The sequence below is a fragment of the Stenella coeruleoalba genome, assembly GCF_951394435.1.
Source record: "Stenella coeruleoalba genome assembly, chromosome: 1".
Lineage (NCBI taxonomy): Eukaryota > Metazoa > Chordata > Mammalia > Artiodactyla > Delphinidae > Stenella > Stenella coeruleoalba.
Window position 1 is genome coordinate 73,737,858 of NC_137169.1, and position 23,236 is coordinate 73,761,093.

A 23,236-nucleotide genomic window follows, 5' to 3' on the forward strand; every position below is an offset into this window, starting at 1 on the left:
CAGGCTGTATGATCTCTTTTGCAACTACTTAGCTCTGCCATTATGGCATAAAGTAGCTATACATAGTACATAAATGAATGAGTGTGACTGTATTCCAATAAAGCTTTATTTACAGGAACAGACAGTGGGCCAGATTTGACCCACAGGAGTTTGCTGACCTCTGCTTTCTAGAGGAACTTCAGAAAAGAAACCAAGTATTTAGAACACATTGTGATAATTACTCTAATTGAAAAAATACAGTGGGTTTTGGGACTATATTGCAAGGGACACCTAAGCTGGATTGAGAGAGATGGGGGATGGCTTCCAGGAGGAACTGGTATCCATAAAGCCTCCTAAGTGATGAGTAGGAATTAACCAAATAAAACTGTCTGGTCCTCTTCCACTTATTCTACTTATATTTCCCTTTAACCACATTTTTCATGAACAATTCTTTAGTTTACAAATGCCTGAGTCATTTTGTTTGTCTCATCCCATTTCATCAAAATAATGATGCAACAAGCATTCAACTTTCTGTCACATTCTAGATTTTACTCTGTATATTAACAGTCTTTTAACAGTTTGAACAAAACTAAAGTTGAACTTAAATATGAAAATTTTATGGTATGTAAACCATACCTCAAAAGGTTATTGAGGATAAATAAATAAAACCAACAGTCTAACTCCCAGGAGTCCTCACAGGATGACTGCACTTTGATGAAGCCAGCACAGACCAGGGTCTGGAGAAACCCAACTTTATTTCAACCTCAAATTCTCGCATATAAAGCTTTAAGGAACATGAACTCATAATCAAAAATCAAAGGTACACATGGTAGCAAAGTATCATGAGAGAGAGTCATAGAAATAACAGGTAGCAAAGTCTGACCAGCAAAGATTGGAATTATCAGACACAAAATAAAAGTCATATATTTAATATTTTTGCAGAAATGAAAGAGAAGGTTGCATAGCTTCTCTGGAGCAAGAAATAAGGCACTATAAAAAAGACAAAGAAAATTTGGAAAATAACCCAACAGAACTTCTAGAAATGCACTAATAAGTGGATTAAGAAACAGATTGAACACAACTGAAGAAAGAACTAGTTATTTGTAAGAGGTAAAGTAACAGATTAATCTTGCCAAAGAGAGAATTAGAGAACTGGAGATTGATCCAAATAAAGAATCAGGGATTAATGCAGACACACATGAGATAGAATATATGAAAGAGACATAAAATGTACTAGAAATGAACTTATTTACCAAACAGAAACAGACTCAAAGACATAGAAAACAAACTTATGGTTACCAAAGCAGAAAGGTTGGGGAGAGGGATAAATTAGGAATTTGGGAGTAACATATATACACTACTGTATATAAAATAGGACCTGTATATACTGTATATACAACAAGGACCTGTTGTATAGCACAGGAACTCTACTCAATATTTTGTAATATAACCTACATGGGAAAATAATCTGAAAAAGAATATATATATTCCGCTACTTTTGAGTTGAACATTGACTTTTATCTGGATCAGAATATATATATTCTTTTTCAGATTCTTTTCCAATGTAGGTTAGTACAAAATATTGAGTAGAGTTCCCTGTGCTATACAGTAGGTCCATGTTGTACGCTGAGAAAACCATAATTCAAAAAGAGACATGTACCACAATGTTCACTGCAGCACTACTTACAGTAGCCAGGACATGGAAGCAACCTAAGTGTCCATCGACAGATGAATGGATAAAGAAGATGTGGCACATATATACAATGGCATATTACTCAGCCATAAAACGAAACAAAATTGAGTTATTTGTAGTGAGGTGGACGGATCTAGAGTCTGTCATACAGAATGAAGTAAGTCAGAAAGAGAAAAACAAATACCATATGCTAACACATATATATGGAATCTAAGGGGAAAAAAAATCATGAAGAACCTAGGGGCAAGACGGGAATAAAGAAGCAGATGTAGAGAATGGACTTGAGGACACGGGGAGGGGGAAGGGTAAACTGGGACGAAGTGAGAGAATGGCATGGACATATATACACTACCAATTGTAAAATAGATAGCTAGTGGAAAGCAGCCGCATAGCACAGGGAGTTCAGCTTGGTGCTTTGTGGTCACATAGAGGGGTGGGATAGGGAGGGTGGGAGGGAAACGCAAGAGGGAGGGAATATGGGGTTATATGTATACATAGAGCTGAAACTAACACAACATTGTAAAGCAATTATACTCCAATAAAGATGTTAAAAAAAGGATATATATATATATTCTTTACTGTGCACCTGAAACTAACACAACATTGTAAATCAACTACAATTAAAAAAAATTTTAAAGAATAGTATTTAAAATGTACTAGAAACATACGATAGAGAGAATGTGGAAGAGGCAAAATTTGAAGAAATCAGGACTGAGATTTTCACAACTAGAGATTATCATACTAAGCGAAGTAAGTCAGAAAGAGAAAGGCAAATGCCATATGATATCACTTATATGTGTGGAATCTAAAATATGATACAAATGAACCTATCTATGAAATGGAAACAGAAGCATGGACATAGAGAACAGACTGGTGGTTGCCAAGGGGGAGAGGGTTGAGGGAGGGATAGAGTGGGAGGTTTGGGTTAGCAGATGTAAGCTTTTATATAGAGAATGGATAAACAACAAGGTCCCACTGTATAGCACAGAGAACTATATTCACTATCCTATGATAAACCATAATGGAAAAGCCTATAAAAGAAAAGAATATGAATGTATAACTGAATTACTTTGCTGTACAGCAGTAATTAACACAACATTGTAAACTCTAATTAAATTTAAAAAAAAGACTGAGATTTTCTAGGATTATTGGATGAATGAATGCAAACTTTCAACCATTGAAAAAGAAGCTCATTACCAAGTAAAGTACTCGTCTTTGTTCACTATACTTGGCCAAATTACGATGAAGGGATTTTCTACTAGTTCTACTATATAGAGGTAATCATATTGTGAAGGAGACGTGATATTTTCATAATATTGTACTAATTGGGCTTCAAAAATGGGTAATGTGAAAAACATTCTGCTCAGTTTGTGTTTTCTCCATCCACCAAATTCACTGTGCTTCCTTCCACGACATTGCTTTGCTGATTTTAGTAAAAACCCAGGACTGGAATCTAGGCTTTAGGGTAATGTTGAAATCCCTGCAACCCCTCAACCACCGGTACAGTGTTTGACACCTAGTGATTGCATAGGAAGGTTGTTGACTGACCATCAGCATGACCAGTTCAGCAACAACGAGAGATAAGAAAGCTTATTGAAAGTGACACCTGAAAGGAAAGAACCTAATTGCATTTTTCCAGATCTTGAAATAAAATTGGCTTTAGCAAAACCATCCTAATACACATATCCTGCAGCTCAATCACAGGAAGGGCTCAGGTTGTAGTAAAAATAATCTTAGCTAACACTTATGGATAATTTACTATTTGCCAGGCACTGTGCTAAGCGTGTAATGAGGAGAAAACAAGAATTATTTTATATCCTATTCAACAAATGTTCTTTAGCCTACATAAATGAAAACAAGTTGCTTGCATTCTGTATATGAATTAATGAATCCTAAGCCTAGTGTACTCACCTGTTATCATTATAATACCAAAAGTTATCACAAGATAAAATTAAATTTATTTCACTTTAACTTAGAAAAGTAAACTTCATGCTATGAAATTTTTTTAAAAACTGATGAAATTTTGGGGCTGCTGAAATCCTTTTTTTCTGAGTGCAGTAAACACATACATTAAATAAAATGATACCCATGGAGGAATGGTCAGAAAAATGCTTCTCAGTTTACCAGTTTGGTAGGTTGTGAAACCAGATACAGCACAACGTTGGCCTCAGGGCATTAAGTCTCAAAGTTTAGGGTGCCGCAGCATCACCAAAAAACTTGTAAATAATGTAGATTCTTGAGCCCAACTGGAAGAATTCTTATTTAGCAAGTTTGGGTTGAGGTCCCTTTTTGCCAGCACCACAGGAAAATGTGGGCAGGTGGCCCATAACATTCCTCACAAAATTCTGTTTTAGGAGAAAGAGCTCTAAGCCCTTCGTTTTTTATGAACCCCAAGGATCCTGAACAACACCAGCTCAACCATAGAAGTGATCCAGTTTGCAAGGGTCCAATTTAGTCTGAATCCCTAAGTGACTCTGATCTGGATCCATAAGCAAAGGGACAGATCAGAGCCATACTGACTTTCAGGCATAAAGTAAACTGCTATTTATTATTATAGCATCTTTAATAATTGATTCAAAGGCATCATGCACTTAAAGAAATGTTTTCATATGCCTATCTACTTCTTCCCTCCTCCAAAAAGAGAATGGTCTCACCTTTGTATAGTCATGGAAATGAGCCATTTTCCCTTTGCTTTCAACTTCAGATTCAGTTTCAAGAATGGGAAAGAATAATTTGGGCAAAACAGATGCTTGTAACATTTTTATTTGATCTGAAGCATGAGCGGTCAATATGTTTACCTGATTGCATTGCAACCAATTGGACACCAAGGCCTCTTTGGAGTAAAGCACCATGCTGAGTGGCTAAAACCAGGAGGTGGAGAGGCTATGTAAACATCTTCAGTAAAATACAACTGGATTTGCTCTTTCTTTGAAGCAAACCTTTGAAGTACCCTTTAGGAAATGTTTCCTTAAGATAGAGAATATTACAAGTGATAGATCCTAATTATTACTAAGATATAAAGTTTTGTCATTTTTGTGTAATGTCTGAACCACAAACATTTGCTCTCACTCACAGAGAGACAATCATAAGGGAAAAAACATGAAACAGATTTTATTCAACATCTATTTATCAGTACAGAGTTCTCCTGTCCACTGAATTTCATACTACATGATGTTTACTCCCAAGAGTTAACGATACATCCCTTTTTTCTTGCCAGGACTTTTTGATGACGTTGCAAACTATTCAGCAGTCAACAATTCAGCACAAAGGCATTCAGAGTCACGCCGGCATGTTGTGACAGAATCACACAATTACATGGGATTCCTCCCATTCTGAAAATGCCTAAACAGCAAATGGCAGAAGCAAATGGAATCAAATGTCAGAGCCAGCACAGTCTGAGAGACTTGAAAGTCAGACTCCACGATCCATGGGGAAAGTTTCCTGCTGTGCCATGGAATAAAGGTGCCAGATAGAAAATGACAGCAAGACTTCTAAGAACACCCCTGGCTTTGCTCTTCCTTGGCCTCTTTGGGATCCTGAAGGCGACAACAATATCGTGCAGAAACGAGGAAGGTGAAGCTGTGGATTGGTAGGTAAATGAAATGTAAGGCTTGGTGCGTGCAGATAGAAAGCCAGAGTACTGGTGGCTAACTGGTGCACTGTGAAGCTCAGGAGACTTCCACTCCACCTCTCCCCTTAAAAAGAAAGCAAGTTGAAGTGTATAAATGAGCCACGTATCCAGATAGGGGTAGGCTTCTGAATGAGAGAGCTTCCCTTTGAGAAAGAGCTTAGCAGCCCCTCGTGGGCCTGATTCATGCTCTCAGCAGGGCAAGGCTGGTGGCCACAGAGGTGCATTAGAGCTGACAGCTTCTCTCAGTTGGCAATTTCCTTTAATTGCATTGTGGCTTTCCTAACAGAACCCTTCCAACATCCTTTTAGAGTTGATGAAGGAGAGAGGTTAATTTTTCCCTGACACTGGAGCGTCTCCTTATGTGAAGGAGAAAGAGGGCTTGATGGTACAGAGCACTGTTTGGTTAACCTTATTTATTGGACAGCACAGACAGCTGTTGGAGTGGGTGGTAGGTCACCAGTCTCCTGCAGTGTCAAAGAGACGAAACACAGCTTTGAGTTACAGTCATGGATTCTCCGAAAGCTTTGATCACTTTTTCACTCTTTAATTAGGGTGTTTAGGTTAGCCTTTATGGTTGGCATCAAGCTTTGTGTAAACTTCAGGCTAGAGAACATAGATCCACTCAATCAGTCTCTCAGCAAACAGTTACTGAGCTCACACCAGCCCTGTGCTGAGTTTTGAAAATACAAATATGAACAAAACATAGTTCTTACCCTCGAGGAGCTCATCGTTATGTGGTAAAGGCATATATGGGGCATTAGATGGGGCATTGGGGAGGATAGAGCCCAGAAGACTTCTCTGGGGAAGTATTGGGCTGGCCAAAAAGTTTGTTCGGGTTTTTCCATACCATCGCATGGAAAAACCCGAACAAATTTTTTGGCCAACCCAATAGTTTTGAGCTAAGTTTTGAGAAGAATTATGAGTTAGTTATAAAAACAAGGGAGATGCAAGGGCACCTCAGGTCAATGAAGAAGCAATGAGGAGGTCCAGAGGCAATAAGCAATGGGGAGAGTTTGGAAGCAGTTAAGTAAAGTTGGCGCTTCAGGAGAACGTGGGGAAATGGCAGGAGGGGAGAGGGGAGCTTAGAGAGATAGGTGAGAGCCAGGTCATGAGGGGCTTCATGTGCTGAACTGCTGAGTCTGAACTTGACCATGAAAGGGAGCTACTGACAGACTTCAGATGGGGACTTGATAAAGTCATATTTGCATTTTAGAAAGCCCACTGGCAGTACTCTGAAGGCCAGCTGGCTGGGGACTAGTCTAGAGTCATGGAAACCAATAGGACTTCACCAGTGTTACAGGTGAGAAGAAGTATGGACCCAAGTTAAAGAAGAGGAAATAGAGAGGAGGAACACGCTGAGAGGACTTGGTAATGGATAGGCACAGGGGAGTAGGAGAGAGGAAGAAGTTAAGAAAGACTTGCAGGTTGCTGGCTTCTGTGACTGTGTGGATGTGTTCCCTAAGAGCAGGGGATGAGTAGAGTTGTCGCAAAATATTGTGAACTTGGTTTCGAAGATATGGAGTTGGAGGTCTCTGAGACATCTTTGTATTTGGGCTTATCTAGACCTCAGCATAGAGATCTGGGCTAGAAATAGATTCAGAAATCTTCAGATTATAATTGGAGATAGTCACCCAAGGAAAATGTTTAAAAGCACTAGTCCTTAATTGGTATGCCATGATAGCTGACAAACATTTCACTGGTGGGCCACCAAATTGTGATCAATCTATAAAATTTATTTTTGCCACAACCGAATGGACATATTACTTAGCAATATCTGTCAGAGAGAATGCTGTGCTAAGCAGACAGGGAGGCACAATCTCGAGCTGCTACAACTACCTGCAAGAGTTAAAGGGCAGAGGAACGTGAGGTCAGCATCAAAGAATAATTTCATGTTTCCTGCCATGTGTGAGGACCTGGCCCTGAGAGTAAGAAAGCCTGGACAGGGCAGGAAAGAACATAAATGGAAACATGAGACTGATGAGAACCAAGTGACCGTTGAAGCTTTTCTCAGCAGTGTGAGACACTGTTGTGGGGTAATAGTGAATGCATTACAATGTTTGGTCCAGTGTGAGTATTTGAGGGTTAATTGTGGGGTTTGTGCTATTAAAGAGTGTTTGGCTAGAACTGGTCAATTTTGCCTTCCAGGTACTTTTGACAATGTCTGGAGACATTTTTGATTGGCACGACTTGGGGAGTACTGTTGACATCTAATAGGAAGAGGCCAGGGATACTACAATGCACAGAACAGGCTCCCAGAGAATAATGGGGCCCAAAATGTGAATACAGCACACTGAGAAACCCTGGGTTAGATGATCCAAGAATGGCTGAATGCCATGCGGGTCTAACAACCTCACCTCCCTGTGAGATAACCAAAGGAGATATACAGATAGGAGACAACAGTAAAGAAAGCAAGGCATTTACTCAATTGGCTGGTCTTGGACCTGAATCCTCAATGCAGAGCATTCTGATAAACTGAGCTGAAGAATGTGGCTTAGGCCAGAGGCTCAAGAAAGCCTCCACTGACTCTGATGACTAAACCCAAACCTCAGACCCAGCCAGCCCACTACAAAGAGATGAGCATGCCAAGCACCTAAGGCAGCAGAGAAAAACAGAGAAGAGAAAGGAAAGGAAAGAACAGAGTTCTGTTCTTTCTGTGGAAAGAACAGAGAAGCCATTCTCAAAGTGTGCGAACTTCTACTATGGGGATCCCACCACCCAGGCCAGTAAATGTTTTTAGAACACGTACAGTCAGATTTGCATTTCCTTCATTGGGAAGGAGCAACAGTAAGGGTGGAAAGAGAGGCAGAGAGCTTGCGCAAATCCCCTTCCTTAGACTTAGAGGCCTTCTGTGAAACATAAGTGAAATGATACGTTTAAGTGCTTGACACAGTGGCTGCCATCAGGGAAAGAGTTAGGAAATGTTAGTAATTCATAATTATTTCTTTTGTTAGGTTTACATTTTATAAGTTGCCTAAAAGGCAAGACAAGGAAAGTAGAGAGACTGGGGTAGAGTACCTATACCTAGACTCTGCAACCAGAAGCTGGAGAAGGAGTAAGCAACTAATGAATACCACCAAGAGTGTTTTGGGAAGGACATTACAACAGCTATATGAAGCATATGCTTCCGAGGTATGTTATAGTTATCATTTATTTGAATCATATAAAATGCATAATACAGACTCCAAGGCTTCCAAAAGATTTTAACTCCTTGTCTACCCAGTGCCCAATCCTAGCAACTGGAAGTAAGCTAGCTCAGAATCTGAATCAATCTAACTAAGACCTTAGGGAATACATCAACATACTCCATAGCAATGCCAAATTGTTGATATGTTCGGCACTATGTCCAATGGCATCACTGGGCAAAGTGTGAACTAATTACATATTGAAATCTTTTGGCTGCCAAACTCTGCCAATGTGCTCAGTACTTGCTATCTTACTCCTTTAATGGAAATAGAGAGAAGAGCCCTCTCCTATTACAATGCAATATAGATCTGTGATCAATATGCCATGAGTTATGGGTTGTTTAAGCCATGGTGGGATGAGTTTGGTGGGAAAAGTAAAGGGTTCCACTTGGTCTTCCTTTTAATTAATCATTTTCAAAATAGTAGGTTGAGAGCTAGGGCTCTAGTTCAAGGCCCTGGAACTAACTTGCCTGAATATGGAGCTTAAACCTGCTATCTGGACTCCATCAGGCAATGAGTTAGCTACCTCAGTGTGGGCAGTCTCCCAACATTCCAGGCACCATCTGCTGTTCAGTGACAAGATACTGCTTTTCAACCAGGGGTGACAAGTAAAATCGAACAATAATTAACATCCAATTATACTCATCTATGCATTTCCTAACAATAATTTATAGAGAAGTAAATATGTAAAATAACTCAGCACTTACAACGTGCTGGGTCTTTACATATGTCAACTAATTTAATCCCCACAACAATACTGAGTTAGACTCTAGCACCACTATTTGAACATTTACTGAAAATATGCAGAGAGCTGTCACCTTGTGCACAAATATCCACTTTATTCACCTGTCATTAAGACCAGCCATCGGAGCCAAGTTACAAAGTCAAAACTTATTTGTAAGCTGTTTGAGTACATGTGATGTTCCAAACACTGTCCTAGAGGCTTTTAGAAATTGTTCATTCTCAGCAACATCCCTGCTTTGAATTAGTCGATTATTGTATAAAAGCAAAACTACCTATAGCTGCTTCTGCTTTCCAAGGTTGGGGATGGAAAGCCTGGAGTATAACCCATCAGTGAGAAAATAAACACATTCTTCCCCTCCCAATTGCAGACTGTCCAAGAAGAGAAAGGCAAGAGCAACACTGCAGCCTCTGTCATTTATCTTATTTGGGGAAGATGGGTCTTCGTTTGGCAAACTATAATAATGATCTTTGGAAGTGCAAAAGTAGCCCCAGAGCCTAGGAGGGCGTGAGAGCTAAACTGCTCTGCAAAATAAAGAAGGGGTAGATGGGAGCTAGGAATTAAAAAGTATACAGAACATGGAGGGAGATTGGAGGCAGGTCAGCTTGGTGATGTAAAGCCATTCAATGTTTCATACCTTCTGTAAAACCTGCTCACACGCAATGTCTTGAGTGGTGGATTCTGGGAAGAAAATGGCAGTAAAGGGGCTGATTTCCATGTCTGATTGGCATGGAGCCCAAAGAAGAACAACCAAAAAGACTGAGTGTTCTCTGGAAGTTGGAACTATGTGCCAGAAGTGACCATGAGAACACAACTTCCCCACCTTCTGATCTGGAATTGAACTTCTGACAGAGAGTAGAATGCAAGATCAGACCAACTGGTTTTAAATCTCAAATGTCAAGTTATGCCAATATTGGGGTTATGTTGGAAAATATCCCTTCTTTGCCTTTGTAAATGAGAACCTTCCATATACCTTGATAATAACACTTATCAAACTATATCACAGTTGCCTATATTTACCTGACTATTCCCTGCTAGACTGGGGTCAGAGACCGTACCCTTCTTATTCAACATCCAGTAGTCAAAATAATACCCAACATAAGTGTTAAAGGAATAAAGATGTCCTGGGAATTTGCTGGTGGTCCAGTGGTTAGGATTCCATGCTTCCACTGCTGGGGGCCTGGGTTGGACCCCAACCCCTGGTGGGGAACTAAGATCCTGCAAGCCACGAGGCCAAAAAAAAAAAAAAAAAAAAAGGTCTAGAGGCACAAGCCTAGGTCTGCCTATTCTTCTTTTTTAATTTTAATTTTATATTGGACCATAGTTGACTAACAATATTGTGTTAGTTTCAGGTGTACCGCAAAGTGATTCAGTTATACATATACATGCATCCTTTTTCAAATTCTTCTCCCATTTAGGTTATTACAGAATATTGAGCAGAGTTCCCTGTGCTACACAGTAGGTCCTTGTTGGTTATCTATCTTAAATATAGCAGTGTGTACATGTCAATCCCAAACTCCCAATCTATCCCTCCCCACTATCCTTCCCCCTGGTAACCATAAGTTTGTTCTCTAAGTCTGTGAGTCTGTTTCTGTTTTGTAAATAAGTTCATTAGTATCAATTTTTTTAGATTCTGCATATAAGCAGTATCGTATGATATTGTCTTTCTCTGTCTGACTTACTTCACTTAGTATGATAATCTCCAGGTCCTATTCTTAGGTCATGATTTTTTCGCTTTATGAGAGAGCTTCTTTTCACTAGAGCTACATCCCATTTACCTTAGCTGGCTGTTATACCTCTGGTTAGAATGTTAAACTTCATCTATTAGAAGAATTAAGTTCCTTACTGAATTTTCCCGGAGGGCTTCCACATTGTACCCCAAAGGCACACAATGGCCTTGTTACCGCATTCCATACAGGCTCACAGGATAACTAACTGTCAGAGTTCTCCAGTGGAGAATCTGAACGCCAACGGTAGCGATGGTCAATTACAGAAAATGCAGGTAAGAAAACAGCTTAATTTCCTAAATATTCCTAAACATAGTAGCCAAGAATGCTGTAGAGACTATGTTGTGCCTTTTTTTAAAAAATGGTTTTAGATTATATCAACTAATGAAGCAACTGTAAGAAACTCAGTTATTGATTTTTTTTTTTTTCCTAAGAGACAAGAAAGGGTCTTTTTTTAAGGGGATGGGTTGTCCTTTCCTGCTTTTAATTATGTCACTGAGACTTTTTAATATTGACATCATTGGCTTCATTAAAAGTCACTGCATCATGACACAACTGAAATGGAACGACACAGAAAAAATATAAGCAAGTTTCCAAAACATGACAAAGAGATACTATCAAAATAATAGCTTCACTTTGACTCAGAGATTTGACCAACTGTTTGGGGAATGTACTCGCATGTTGCCTTACCAGAGGAAATCCATTATCACATTCAACTATACCACTTTTTTTAAGCAGGAAAATATCAAGTTGAAAAGGTGAAGTGACAGGAGAAATGGATTGAAGAAAAATCCTCCCCTATCAGGGAGCTAGTAGAATCAGAGAATGAGGAAACCTGATTAAACAGGAAGCTATGACCAAGCAGTGAAACACAAAGTAGGCAGAGGAAATCAGACCCTGACAGCCAATTCCGCATTGTGCCTATAATATCAATGGAGAAAACTTAGCTGTAATCCTTGGCTGGTTGTTCTTACTGCATTTCCTGAATGAATGTTTAAGTACCCCTTTATCATACACTAGTTGCCAGATCAGAAACATGGGTCCAAAATAACTGAAATAGGAATATTGCCCTCACACACACATCACAATGCACAGGGCTCCTGTCACACAAGACAAGACCATGTGTGGTTGAGAATGGACTTCTTGTCCCTTGTCTTGCATGTCACAGAATTCATATCGATGGGAAAGCTGCCTATTAGAACGGATGACTTCTCATGTGTATTAATGAAAGTTCTGTATTGCAGGCCGGGTAGCTGGTAGAAATGTTGTGAGCATTTATGAGTGAAAGATTTATGCCATTATAACCCTAAAATGTCCCTGCAGGATAACAGCACAGCCTATCTAATATACAACGATGGAGTCCCTAAATCCATGAATTACAGCAGAAAGTATGGACACACCAAAGGTATGACAAAGGCTCTTATTTTCTCTTTCCTACTGGAAATCAGTATTTTTGTAAACATTCCATCTTCAGTAGTCTTATACTCCATACTAAAAAGATAGCTTTTCTTTTTAATGGTCTGAGTTATCAAAATGAGTGATTTCTGTATCACAGGTTATAATGATATACTTTGACTTTGCAATATCCTTCTCACAAATTCCATTTTATTTCTTAATGTATCTTTTAATATATACTTTAAAGAAGAAATCCAATATTGACTACTGGGAATACCAGCCAGACTATTTATATATGTGTGTGTGTGTATACTGTACACACATTTTAGTCAGGTTTATAGAGGTATAATTTGCATAGAGTAAAATTCACCCTTCTTAGTGTCAAGTTCCATTTGAAATACAGTAAACATTTTTGAAAAAGTATTTAAAAATATTTTTTATATTATAGTAATTTTTGTTGTTATATATTTTGTTCTATAATTATAATAATTTTTATTATAGTGATTTTTGGTATTTTTCAATTTATAAGCTATGTATATATATGTTAATGAAAAATTCAAAATGATAGTAAACAAAAAATCTGTAAACCTAATACTCATTAGATAATTACACTTAATACTTTCTACTTTTTCTATGATACATATTTTGAAACATTTTTATAAAACTACTGTAATGACTACGTCAAACTTTTTTCAACTTAATATACCATGAATAACTTTCCATGGCAACAAGTATTCTTCAGAAGGTTCCAAACTCAAATGTCTTCAGAGGCAGGCAAGTGATGTCAGCAAGCCAAGGGGGCTGAACTGGCAGGTAACTAGAGAACTGGAGAGTATATACTTGCTCTAAGGAAGCAGTTACTATTCAGCTTGCCTTGTGGGAATGCAATTTTTCCAGAGAAAATTAGAGGTTGTGGGAAATCTCCCCAGTTTTTAAATGTTGGTAATAAATTCAAAGTTTTAAAAAATACTCTGCAAGCATAATAATATGTATCTGCAGGCTAGATTTGGCCTGTGGGCTGCCTGTTTGCAACCTCTGATTAAGAATATCATTTGTAATGGCTGTCAAATGTCATGAGCATTGAAAGCCTTTGATTTAGCTAAGTTGCCTTCTTGATGGTCCTATTTGCATGGAACCCAACAATTTTTATAACATGCCGCATTCTGCAACCTCTCCTTTACCAACTGCCCACCACCATTTTCGCTCCACCCTGTTAGTTGATACAAGGGTTTAGAAAAAAGGCTGGAAAAGGAGTGGGACCTGATGTCACATTGGGGAGTTCCCTGCCAACAGGTGTCCCGACATCCTGTGGCATTTGTACCAGGAAGTTAGGATTTCAGACAAACAGCAATACTCATCTGGGCCGAAGAGAGTCCATGAAGATCATCCAGCTCTGTGAGGCAACTGAACTTTGAACATTTTCCATCTCGACACAGGTATTGATTCCATAGCCACTGACAAAGTCACTGACAAATACCCTGCTTCCTTAAAGTGTGTTCTTTGAAAAAGAAATAACTGGCAGGCATTTGGTTTCTGTTCTAACACTAAGGCAAACATGACTTTTATGTCTCCATGGTCGTATGCAAACTGGAAAGTCTAGTTAGCATACCAAAACTGTCTTGATATATTTATAAACACAGAAATAGTCATAGATGCCTGTTGGACAGGGTTCTTTGTGCCATGTCACAAGATGATGAAAATCTTTCTGTTTTCTTCTCTTCTGGCTTTCATGTTAGTCTGCTCTAGAGATTTTTACTAAATACAATTAACTGGGGTGCTTTAGAACATGGCTTCCCTGTTTTTTTTCTCTCTGCCTCTTTTTTCAATCTTGTGGAACTGGGTGAATTCTGCACATAAATGAGCATCAGTTTCTGACAATAAATTACTGCAAGTACATGTTTTCATTTGATATTTTCTCTTTCAACTCTGCTTTTTAGCTGGCTTTTGAAAATAGCTTAGCTGCTTAGCAGTAAAGACATTATCTGAAGCTTGCCAGGTGACTACATAGTCTAACAAGGTCAAATACCAATTTAGCAAATTTGCATTCTGCCAAAACAAATTTTCCTTGTAGTTTCAACATGAAATGCCTCTCAACTCTTCACAGGGTGGCTGCCCTAGCTCCCTTTTGTGGTGGGTTATTAACAGTAATGGGGCAATATGATGTGTACCTGAATTGGTTCTGAAATTATTGAAAAAAAACGTGATCCTTGTAATTATTAGCCTAATAAAAAATTAGCCTGAAGTATAAAGGGCTTAAATGTTGTAGCTTTGAACTCTGTTTTTTTAAAAGGAGCTTTGTTTTTCTAATTTATCTGTATTTACTGTATCTTTGGTAGGTTTACTTCTGTGGAACAGAATCCAGGGGTTCTGGTTGATTCATTCCATTCCCCATTTTCCTCCAATTCCTGAAGAAGGCTATGAGTATCCACCCACAGGGAGACGAAATGGACAAACTGGCATCTGCATAACTTTCAAGTACAACCAGTATGAAGCAATAGGTAACACTAGAGTGTGTAAAAAAAGAGAGAGAGAGAGAGAAAGAGAGATAACAATATTGAAGAAGGGCTTTGGAAATATATTAATAAATTTATCACTTCATTTGCTTCTCCATTCATAAACCCTCTGATACCTAGATTCTAATATTGGCTTTGGTGAGATCTCGGGCAGGCTCACTTACTGGACCTTGCTTTCCTGGTCCACCAATGAAGTCTTTGAACTTGATCAGAGACAGTAGTTTCAAATGTCTACAGGGGCCAGGCAGGTAACAAAAATGGGTGACACAGGTGGACATTGCATGGGCAGTGGGGACAGTGACAAACTGGGTTGTTGACTCTCCCCTAGCTTCCCTCAAAAGCTTCAGCTTCATTATACTGTGGTTCTGTGGGAATACAGACCTACACCTCCATATTTTTTAGAGGAAGCAGAAACCTAGGGGAGGATGTAAGAATACAAGAGAGGGAAGGAAAGAGGGAGATAGATCCTTTGATTTTCAAATATGGTCTCAATCTTATTTATTTTTTAAATTGTGTTGACCTCATGTTGCCTATAGGCCACCAACATGACACTTCGGAGCATAAACCAGATGATCTTCCCTTAAGATCTCAAGCTCAAAGGGCCAAAAATACTTGGATTTGGAAAATCCAAAGTAGGAATAGGGAAGAGAAGTAGGAATGGTATTTTACCAATCACTTTTTACTGAGGAAGCTGCTAAATAGTAAAGAGTGATTATTTGCCTCTGGATATAGGAGGTTTAGAATATTTTTGTTTTTTATCAAATTTCCATCTTATGGAAAGGATTATTGAGCCTCTCACCCAAATTAAGCCCTAGTCTAACTAGCTGAGTTCCTATAATGATTAGAGAGCTTAATAGCATAGAGATTAGGTGTGCATGCTGATGAGTTGGTCATTCTTGGAGCTGGATGATCAGTACATGGGTGTTCTCTACTTTTGTATGTGTACACATGGGAGAAAAAACACATGGCCTCCAAGACCAGACTGCCTGGGCTTTAATACCAACTCCTTCAGTTACAAGCTTATAACCTTAGGCATGTGACATAAATTCTCCATTAATTTATCTATAAAATGAGGATAATGATAAAAGAACTTACCTAATAATAAGGTTGTTCTGATTAAATTAGTAAACCCACATAATAATGCCTGGAAAGTAGGGAGTGTCAACTATTTTAACCAAAAGTTTGAAGGCTATTGGCTTAAAGAAGGGAATACTTTTGCTTTTGTTTTTCATTCTATTTAGTTTTTTAATTCACAACAAGACCTAAAATACCAACAAGCATTTCCATTTGTGTCTTAATTCTCAACTTTTCTTTATTGTTTCTTGATTCAGATTCTCAGCTCTTGGTCTGCAACCCAAACATTTATAGCTGTTCCATCCCAGTAACCTTTCACCAGGAGCTCGTTCACATGCCCCAGCTGTGTGCCAGATCCAGCTCATCAGAGATCCCTGGCCGGCATCTCACCACACTTCAGTCAGCCCAGGGACAAAAATTCCTCCATTTTGCAAAGTCTGATTATTTTCTTGACGGTATGAAAGCCCATCATCAAACAATATGCTATTACACTGCTGCTGGACTCACTTTGGATTGCAAAGAGGAAATATTCTGATTATTCAGGGGAGTAGAAGTAGAAAAGGAGGGAGGACAAAGAAAGGAAAGGGAGAAGGGACACCAAGGGCCAATTGAAATATTAGCCACTTGAATAGAAGGGTTGCTGATCCAACCACAAAAGTATCTCACAACCATCTAGCCAGAGGCCAGTAAAAACTCAGTCTCCAGCCTCAGCTGGGCACAGAACCAAGCTGTCTCCTTTTTCTTTCACTCCCTAAGTAGTTATTTTAAGCCTTCCTTACCCTCAAGTCCTGCCTTTTCACCTTTTCCTTCATAGAGAGAATAGAAATCACCAGAAAGAAACCACTTCAAGAGCACACCCCACCCTCAACAATCTAAGCTATTTTCATTCTTTTTTTACCAGTTTTCTCTCATCCAAACAGAAGTAGTGCACTCCGTGCCCTGGAACCTATCCCAGCCTCAGAATACTTTCATAAACTCAACCTGTTCTCCCTCTTCTACTTCAGCTCTCCTGCTCTACAAGCCCCTTAGAATATAAACATTCCTAAAAACCCTCCCTCAATTCTAGATTCCCTATATCTCTGTTTTTTTTTTCTTCTAAATTTACTTTTAGAAAACTCTTCAGGGTCTTTACTTGCTCACTGCTCCTTGACTACAGTCTTGCTTTTCTGTCTGTAGACCTTACAGTCTCTCTCCAGTCACCAATGGCCATCTTAATTGACCTCACTGTCTTCCTTCCTTCCTTCCTTCCTTCTAACTTCCTTCCTAACTTCCTTCTTTCCTTCCGTCCTTCCTTCCTTCCTAACTTCTTACCTTCCTTCCTTCCTAACTTACTTCATTCGTTCCTTCATTCGTTCCTTCCTTCCTAACTTCCTTCCTTCCTTTAATATTGAATAAAATTTACTGAATGCCTACTACTTGCCTGTGTTAGGCATTAGAGATCCCAAAATTAACAGGACAGAAATAGCTTCCGCAGAATTTGGCACAGTTGGAACCCTTTCTTTTGAAACATTCTCCTCCCTGAATTTTGGAAGTACACAGTCTTTTGGTCTTCCTCCCACTTCTTATAAGTCTCTTCTGCCAGGTCCTCCTCCTCTGCATACTCCTTATGTGACTAGGTTGCCCTGTGGTCCTCTACTTACCCTTATCGCATATACATATTCCTGCTAGGTGATTCCCAAGTCTAGATCTCCACCCTAGACCTCTGTTCTGACAGAAGTATTCATCAGTGAGTGGGACATTTCTGCTCGCAGGGTGGCACAGCCACACAAAATTCAACACGCCAAACTCATCTCATCATTATTCCTAACATATCTCACTCTTTTTCTCATATTCTGCATGGTCCCCTAGAACTCTTGATCCCTCTTTTTTTCTCTTCCCCCTTATCAAATCATCAAATTAAATCAGTTCCCAGTCCTTAATAACTCACATTTACCTTACCCCCTCTAAACTTTCTGCCATGGCCATGGTTCACACCTGTGTTTGTTACCACACTTATTGTGACAAGCTGGTGGTTTTCCTCTCTCCAATCTAATGTAGCCTTCCCAATTCATCCTGCACATTGCTTCTCAATTGATATTTATGGTCATAAATCAGTTTCTATTAATACCCCAATAACACTCCTTAAAAAATTTCCCATTGATTTCAGGAAAATTCAAACACTTTGGCATGGTTTATAAAGATCTCTAGATGCTGGCCTCTGGTTACTGCTCTATCCTTATTCTTTCCAAAGGTCTTTTCAGGACAAAAACCTATATTGCTCTCTTGTATGTGTGGAATAGAAGACATTTTCAGAGACCAATATCATCCTAGTAATAATGATAATAACTTTTATTTGCATATCACTTTAGCGTTTACAAAATGTTCTCCTATCCACTCTCTCAGTCATGTTGTTATTAATGTGCTTGTGACATCCACATATCAGGGGTGCGTGATGATTCTATTCCTGAGGATATTTTCAGGGATTTAAAAATACTAACCTCACTATTTTTCTCTTTATAAACTCTAGACATCTTTGCAGCCTGGATGGCTCAACGGTTGAAGACTCACTTGCTAACAGAAACCTGGCAGCGAAAGAGACAAGAGCTTCCTTCAAACTGCTCCCTTCCTTACCATGTCTACAATGTCAAAGCAATTAAGTTATCTAGACAATCTTATTTCAGCTCTTATCAGGATCATGCCAAATGGTGTATTTCCCAAAAGGGCACCAAAAATCGCTGGACATGTATTGGAGACCTAAATCGGAGCCCACACCAAGCCTTCAGAAGTGGAGGATTCATTTGTACCCAGAATCAGCATATTTACCAAGCATTCCAAGGATTAGTTTTATATTATGAGAACTGTAACTAAACTTGGTGAAAGGACATATGTGCTATCATTTTCAACACTGATATGGTATCTTCTTCTACTAGATCTATTCTTTATATATTAAAAGCCTGTGAATTTACTTATGGTCCACATACCATCAAATAAAATGTTTTTCTCCCATGCTTACCATTTTGTCTTCCAAATAGTAGCAATTTATCTACTTAGCATGTATTTATTTATTTATTTTACATCCTTATTGGAGTATAATTGCTTTACAATGGTGTGTTAGTTTCTGCTTTATAACAAAGTGAATCAGCTATACATATACCTTTATCGCCGTATCTCCTTCCTCTTGCGTCTCCCTCTCACCCTCCCTATCCCACCCCTCTACTTAGCATTTATATGCCATAAACACACTCTGTTATGTATACCTAAAGTGAGAATAGAAGGAGTGAAAGAAAAAATTTTGTTCCAGATTAGTCAGCTCTCAATTGTCCATGGATTGACTGGCCATCTCTTAGAGTAATTTCATCTTCACAAAGAATTCCCTGACTCTCCTCCTCACCCCTTTTTGAAGAAAAAAAATTTCTATCTCTCTGTGCATCAAACTACTTAGTCATATTCCTCCTAGAGTTCTTTTCAATGGTTTATGGTCAAGTCTAATTGGTCATTCTTGAGCTACTACTTACTAACTGTACGATCTTGGACCATTCACCTGAACTCTCTGAGCCTTGGTTTTCTTCTCTATGAAATGGAGATAATATCTAGGTATCTTCAAGCAAATAGCACACAGCCTGGCCCAGTTGACACTTAAAAGACTGATGGAATTTGAATGTGAATCCCCCTACAGTGAGAAAAGACAAAAGAAAATTTAGAAATGAGTAATATTTTTCCAAAAGGAAAAAATAAGTCAGGGACTTCTCTGGTGGTGCAGTAGTTAAGACTCCACCCTCTCAATGCAGGGGGTCCAGGTTCGATCCCTGGTCAGGGAAGTAGATCCCACATGCGTGCTGCACCTAAGAGTTTGCATGTGACAACTAAGGAGCTCGCTTGCTGCAGTTAAGGCAACCAAATAAACAAAATTTTAAAAATAAATAAATAAAATACTTTATAAAAAAATAAAATAAGTGACAGCCAAAAAAAAGAAGTCAGATTAGAAGAAAGAAATAAAACAACCCAACAACTTGGGGGGAAATAAAGAAGTGTAACATAAGGAAATCAGAATCAAATCTAGTAATCTTAATTCCAATGTGTTTCATTTTCTGGAATTCTTATCACTAAATATAACAATTATATAAGTGAATAATAATAAATTTGTATTAAGCACTCATTGTTTACTAAAATTTGAAACATGGTTCCTAATTTCAAGAAGCTTACAATCTAACAAAAGTAATCATAAGAATAACTAAAGCTAGCGCTTATTGAGTGTTTACTATCTAGTAAACAGTCAACCCACATTTTCTTATTTGATCTTCATAACAGTGCTATGCAGTAGGAAATGTTATAATCCTTATTTTACTGACAAGGTAACTGAGGCCTACAGAGTTTCAGTAACTTGTCCACTATCACAGAGGTCTATCTGACCTCTAAGACTATGCTCTTAACTTCTATTTCAAGAGACAAGTTTTAAAAAGTGATGTGATATAGGATAATACATATCTTGAGGTCTTAATCAACCAAAATTCATAGGACATAATGGCACTGGTTCAATGGAAAGCAGAGAAAAAAAACAAAGTTTGTCTTCCTGTCAGTAGCAAGCATAAGTGATGGGAATGTTGAATACTAGCTAACTAACTTACATGCTTGAGAACATAAGGAGGTTTGAAAAATATGTTTTAGCTTTGCAGAGAGCATCTGAGCATAAATAATTCCAATAAAATCAGATTAGAAGAATACAAAATCCTGACTTTAAAAATGAAGAGGATAAAAATGTTACTGAGCCCAAGCTTGGTAACAAATTTTGGCGAAGCCAGCCAGGAGCGCTGCTGCTTGTGGCCTGCGAGCCCTAGTTGGGGAATTTTCATGTAAGGCCCTAGCAGCTGCCAGGACCACTTGTCCTGAGGGTTTTCCCTTTGAAATTCCCTGAAGTGGCACCAGCTCCCCCAGCGCTTGGCAGTTGGAGCAAGAAATCAACATTTGGGAGCCAATGGGCCCCATATAGTAGGGTAAGTCACTCCGGTATGTACTGGGAACTGCCAACTGGGAACATTTTCTCCTCAGTTAGGGCTTTTCCTTTAAGGGAAAAGCCAATTTGTTCATTTGATTGGGGTACCCTGTTGGAGGGGGGAATTATTGTTGGACTCTACCTGATTTGTAAACCGGTTTGTTGGCTTTTGTTTTGCGTTCATTCATGATGGAATCTGTTTGTGTTTTTGGTATTGGAATTTGCTTGTGCTTTTTGTGTTTTGTTGTTCTTGAACTTATAAATATGGGAAATATTCTATCTGTCCCTAAGGAAAGCCCTTTGGGGTGTATCTTAAATAAATGGGCAAAATATAGCTGTGGGCCTATGACTAAGGAAGAGAGGATATTCTATTGTAATTGTGTGTGGGCCCAATATATGTTAGGTTGAGGAGAGTGATGGCCCTTGAATGGCTCACTTAATTATTATACAATCTTGCAATTAGAATTGTTTTGTGAAAGAGCAGGTAAAAATGATGGGATTCCTTACATAGAAGCATTTATGCTATTGCATCAGGAGGAAAAGAAGTCAGAAGGCTTCCACCTTATGGTACAGCAGTCTGAAAGGAAAACCAAGGGAAAACCTGCTCTTCAAGAGGGAGAAGGTGAAAGTGAGAGTGACGACATGTTATTCCAAAACTTAAAATGCCCCCTCCAGTCAACCAGACTCCCCCACTGGCCAAGCAGGCTGCACCAGCAGTTGTTCCGACCACCCCCATGCCACCAACATATTCATTGCCTCCTGTTTCCCCTACTTATGTGCATCAATTAGAAGTTTCTATGTTAACCCCAGGGGCACAGGGGCCTGGTTTGGTTTTACCATATAAGACCCAACAGGGCATCCAATTTGGACTGGGAGTCACTTCTGGAGCAGGGCAATTTCCCTTGTGCTGATATCCTGTGGGAGGCCTTAATGCAGATGGCCAACCAGCTGGGTTTCTATGGATGCACAAGCCATTGTCAACTTCAGATCTGTTTAACTGGAAAAACCATAACCTTACGTACTGAGAGTCCCCCTCCATATGACTGAACTTTTCACTTCTATCTTTGCCACTCACCATCCCTCTTAGGCAGACATTCACACTCTTATGAATATGATGCTTACTGGGGATGAAAGAAGAATCATCATTGACAAGGCGAGAGAGGAAGCATACCAGCTTCATCTAGCAGATCCAGATGGAACTCCAGAAGCAGATTTGGCAGTTCTTATTGCTGAGCCTGACTGGGATCCTAATAATGGAGATATGCCACTCCTAAAACATTATAGGAAGTGTATCTTAGCGGGTCTTTGAAAAGGAGTACCTAGGCAAAAGAGCTTAAACAAAATTCAGGAGACACACCAAAAACCCAATGAGGATCCATCAGAGTCTCTAGAAAGAATTTATCAAGCTTATAGGTGCTACATTGATACAGATTCTGAGTCCCCAGAAAATATGAGAATGGTAAATATGACCTTCACTGGGCAAACCACCCCCAGATATAAGAAGAAGATTGCAGAAGTTAGATGGTGCATTTTGAATGAACCCTTCTCAATTGGTAGATGTTGCTTTTACAGTGATCAACAACAGTTGGAGCAACCTTAACAGGGAACAACGACAGAAGCAAGAGGAGGCAAGATGGAATGCCACTTTTCTGGCATCAGCACTGGATTCCGGGAAAGCAAGTAACCCAAAGAGAGATAAGCCACCATCATGGAGGGACCAATGTGCTTCCTCTAAGGAGGACAGGCATTGGAAAAAAAGATTGACCTAGCCCAAAGAATAAGAAAGAAAACAATAAAAGAAAGATGGGAACCTCTCATATGTTAGAAAAAGAGGAACACTTTCATGGTGAATGAAGAGGCCTGGGGGCTCCTTTGGACTTGAGGTGTCCAATTCCAATTTCCCCACAGGAGCCCTGGGTAACTTTTGATAGTGGGGGACAAGTTGATTGACTTTCTGATAGATATGGGTATAACATACTCCATGGTAAACACCAAGGTGGCACGGAAAACATCTCAATCCATCCTGGTCATGGGAGTTTCTGGAGAAATACAAAATTGTTATTTCTTACCACTTCTGGAATGCCAACTAGGGGACCTCACCCTGAAACACAGTTTCTTATCTATGTCAGCGTGTCCAATCCCTCTTTTGGGCCGAGACCTCCTTTGTAAATTAAATGTTCAAGTAACTTTTTTGCCAGGACAGCTTGACATCAGGTTCCCACCAGAGCATGCTATAAGCCTATATGTGGCACTCACGGATGCCCCAGAAAAGGAGACGGAGCTCTCCCCCAACCTCCAAGGTCTATGAAAAGGTAAGGCCAGAAGTGTGGG

The 23,236-nt window shown here is 39.2% G+C and overlaps 2 protein-coding genes across 2 annotated transcripts in view; one reads left to right on the forward strand and one right to left on the reverse strand.

The window, feature by feature from the left end:
- The window catches only part of LOC307185305 (uricase), a gene marked incomplete at both ends in the record, with an annotated part of 34,678 nt that extends 30,247 nt beyond the window's left edge, over window positions 1–4,431 (reverse strand). Inside the window, one exon of the mRNA XM_079919366.1 lies at window positions 4,327–4,431. Within this exon, the coding sequence (XP_079775492.1) occupies window positions 4,327–4,431 (105 nt within the window). The remainder of the gene's footprint in view (window positions 1–4,326) is intronic.
- A 717-nt stretch (window positions 4,432–5,148) lies between these two features.
- DNASE2B (deoxyribonuclease 2 beta) lies at window positions 5,149–18,959 on the forward strand (the record flags this gene model as incomplete). The annotated part of the gene is made up of 6 exons (XM_079930620.1): window positions 5,149–5,261; window positions 8,255–8,432; window positions 12,278–12,359; window positions 14,686–14,847; window positions 16,194–16,391; window positions 18,443–18,959. The coding sequence occupies 6 exons, from the start codon at window positions 5,149–5,151 to the stop codon at window positions 18,781–18,783; spliced, it is 1,074 nt and encodes a 357-aa protein (XP_079786746.1). The 3' UTR covers window positions 18,784–18,959.
- Between the last annotated feature and the right edge of the window lie 4,277 nt (window positions 18,960–23,236).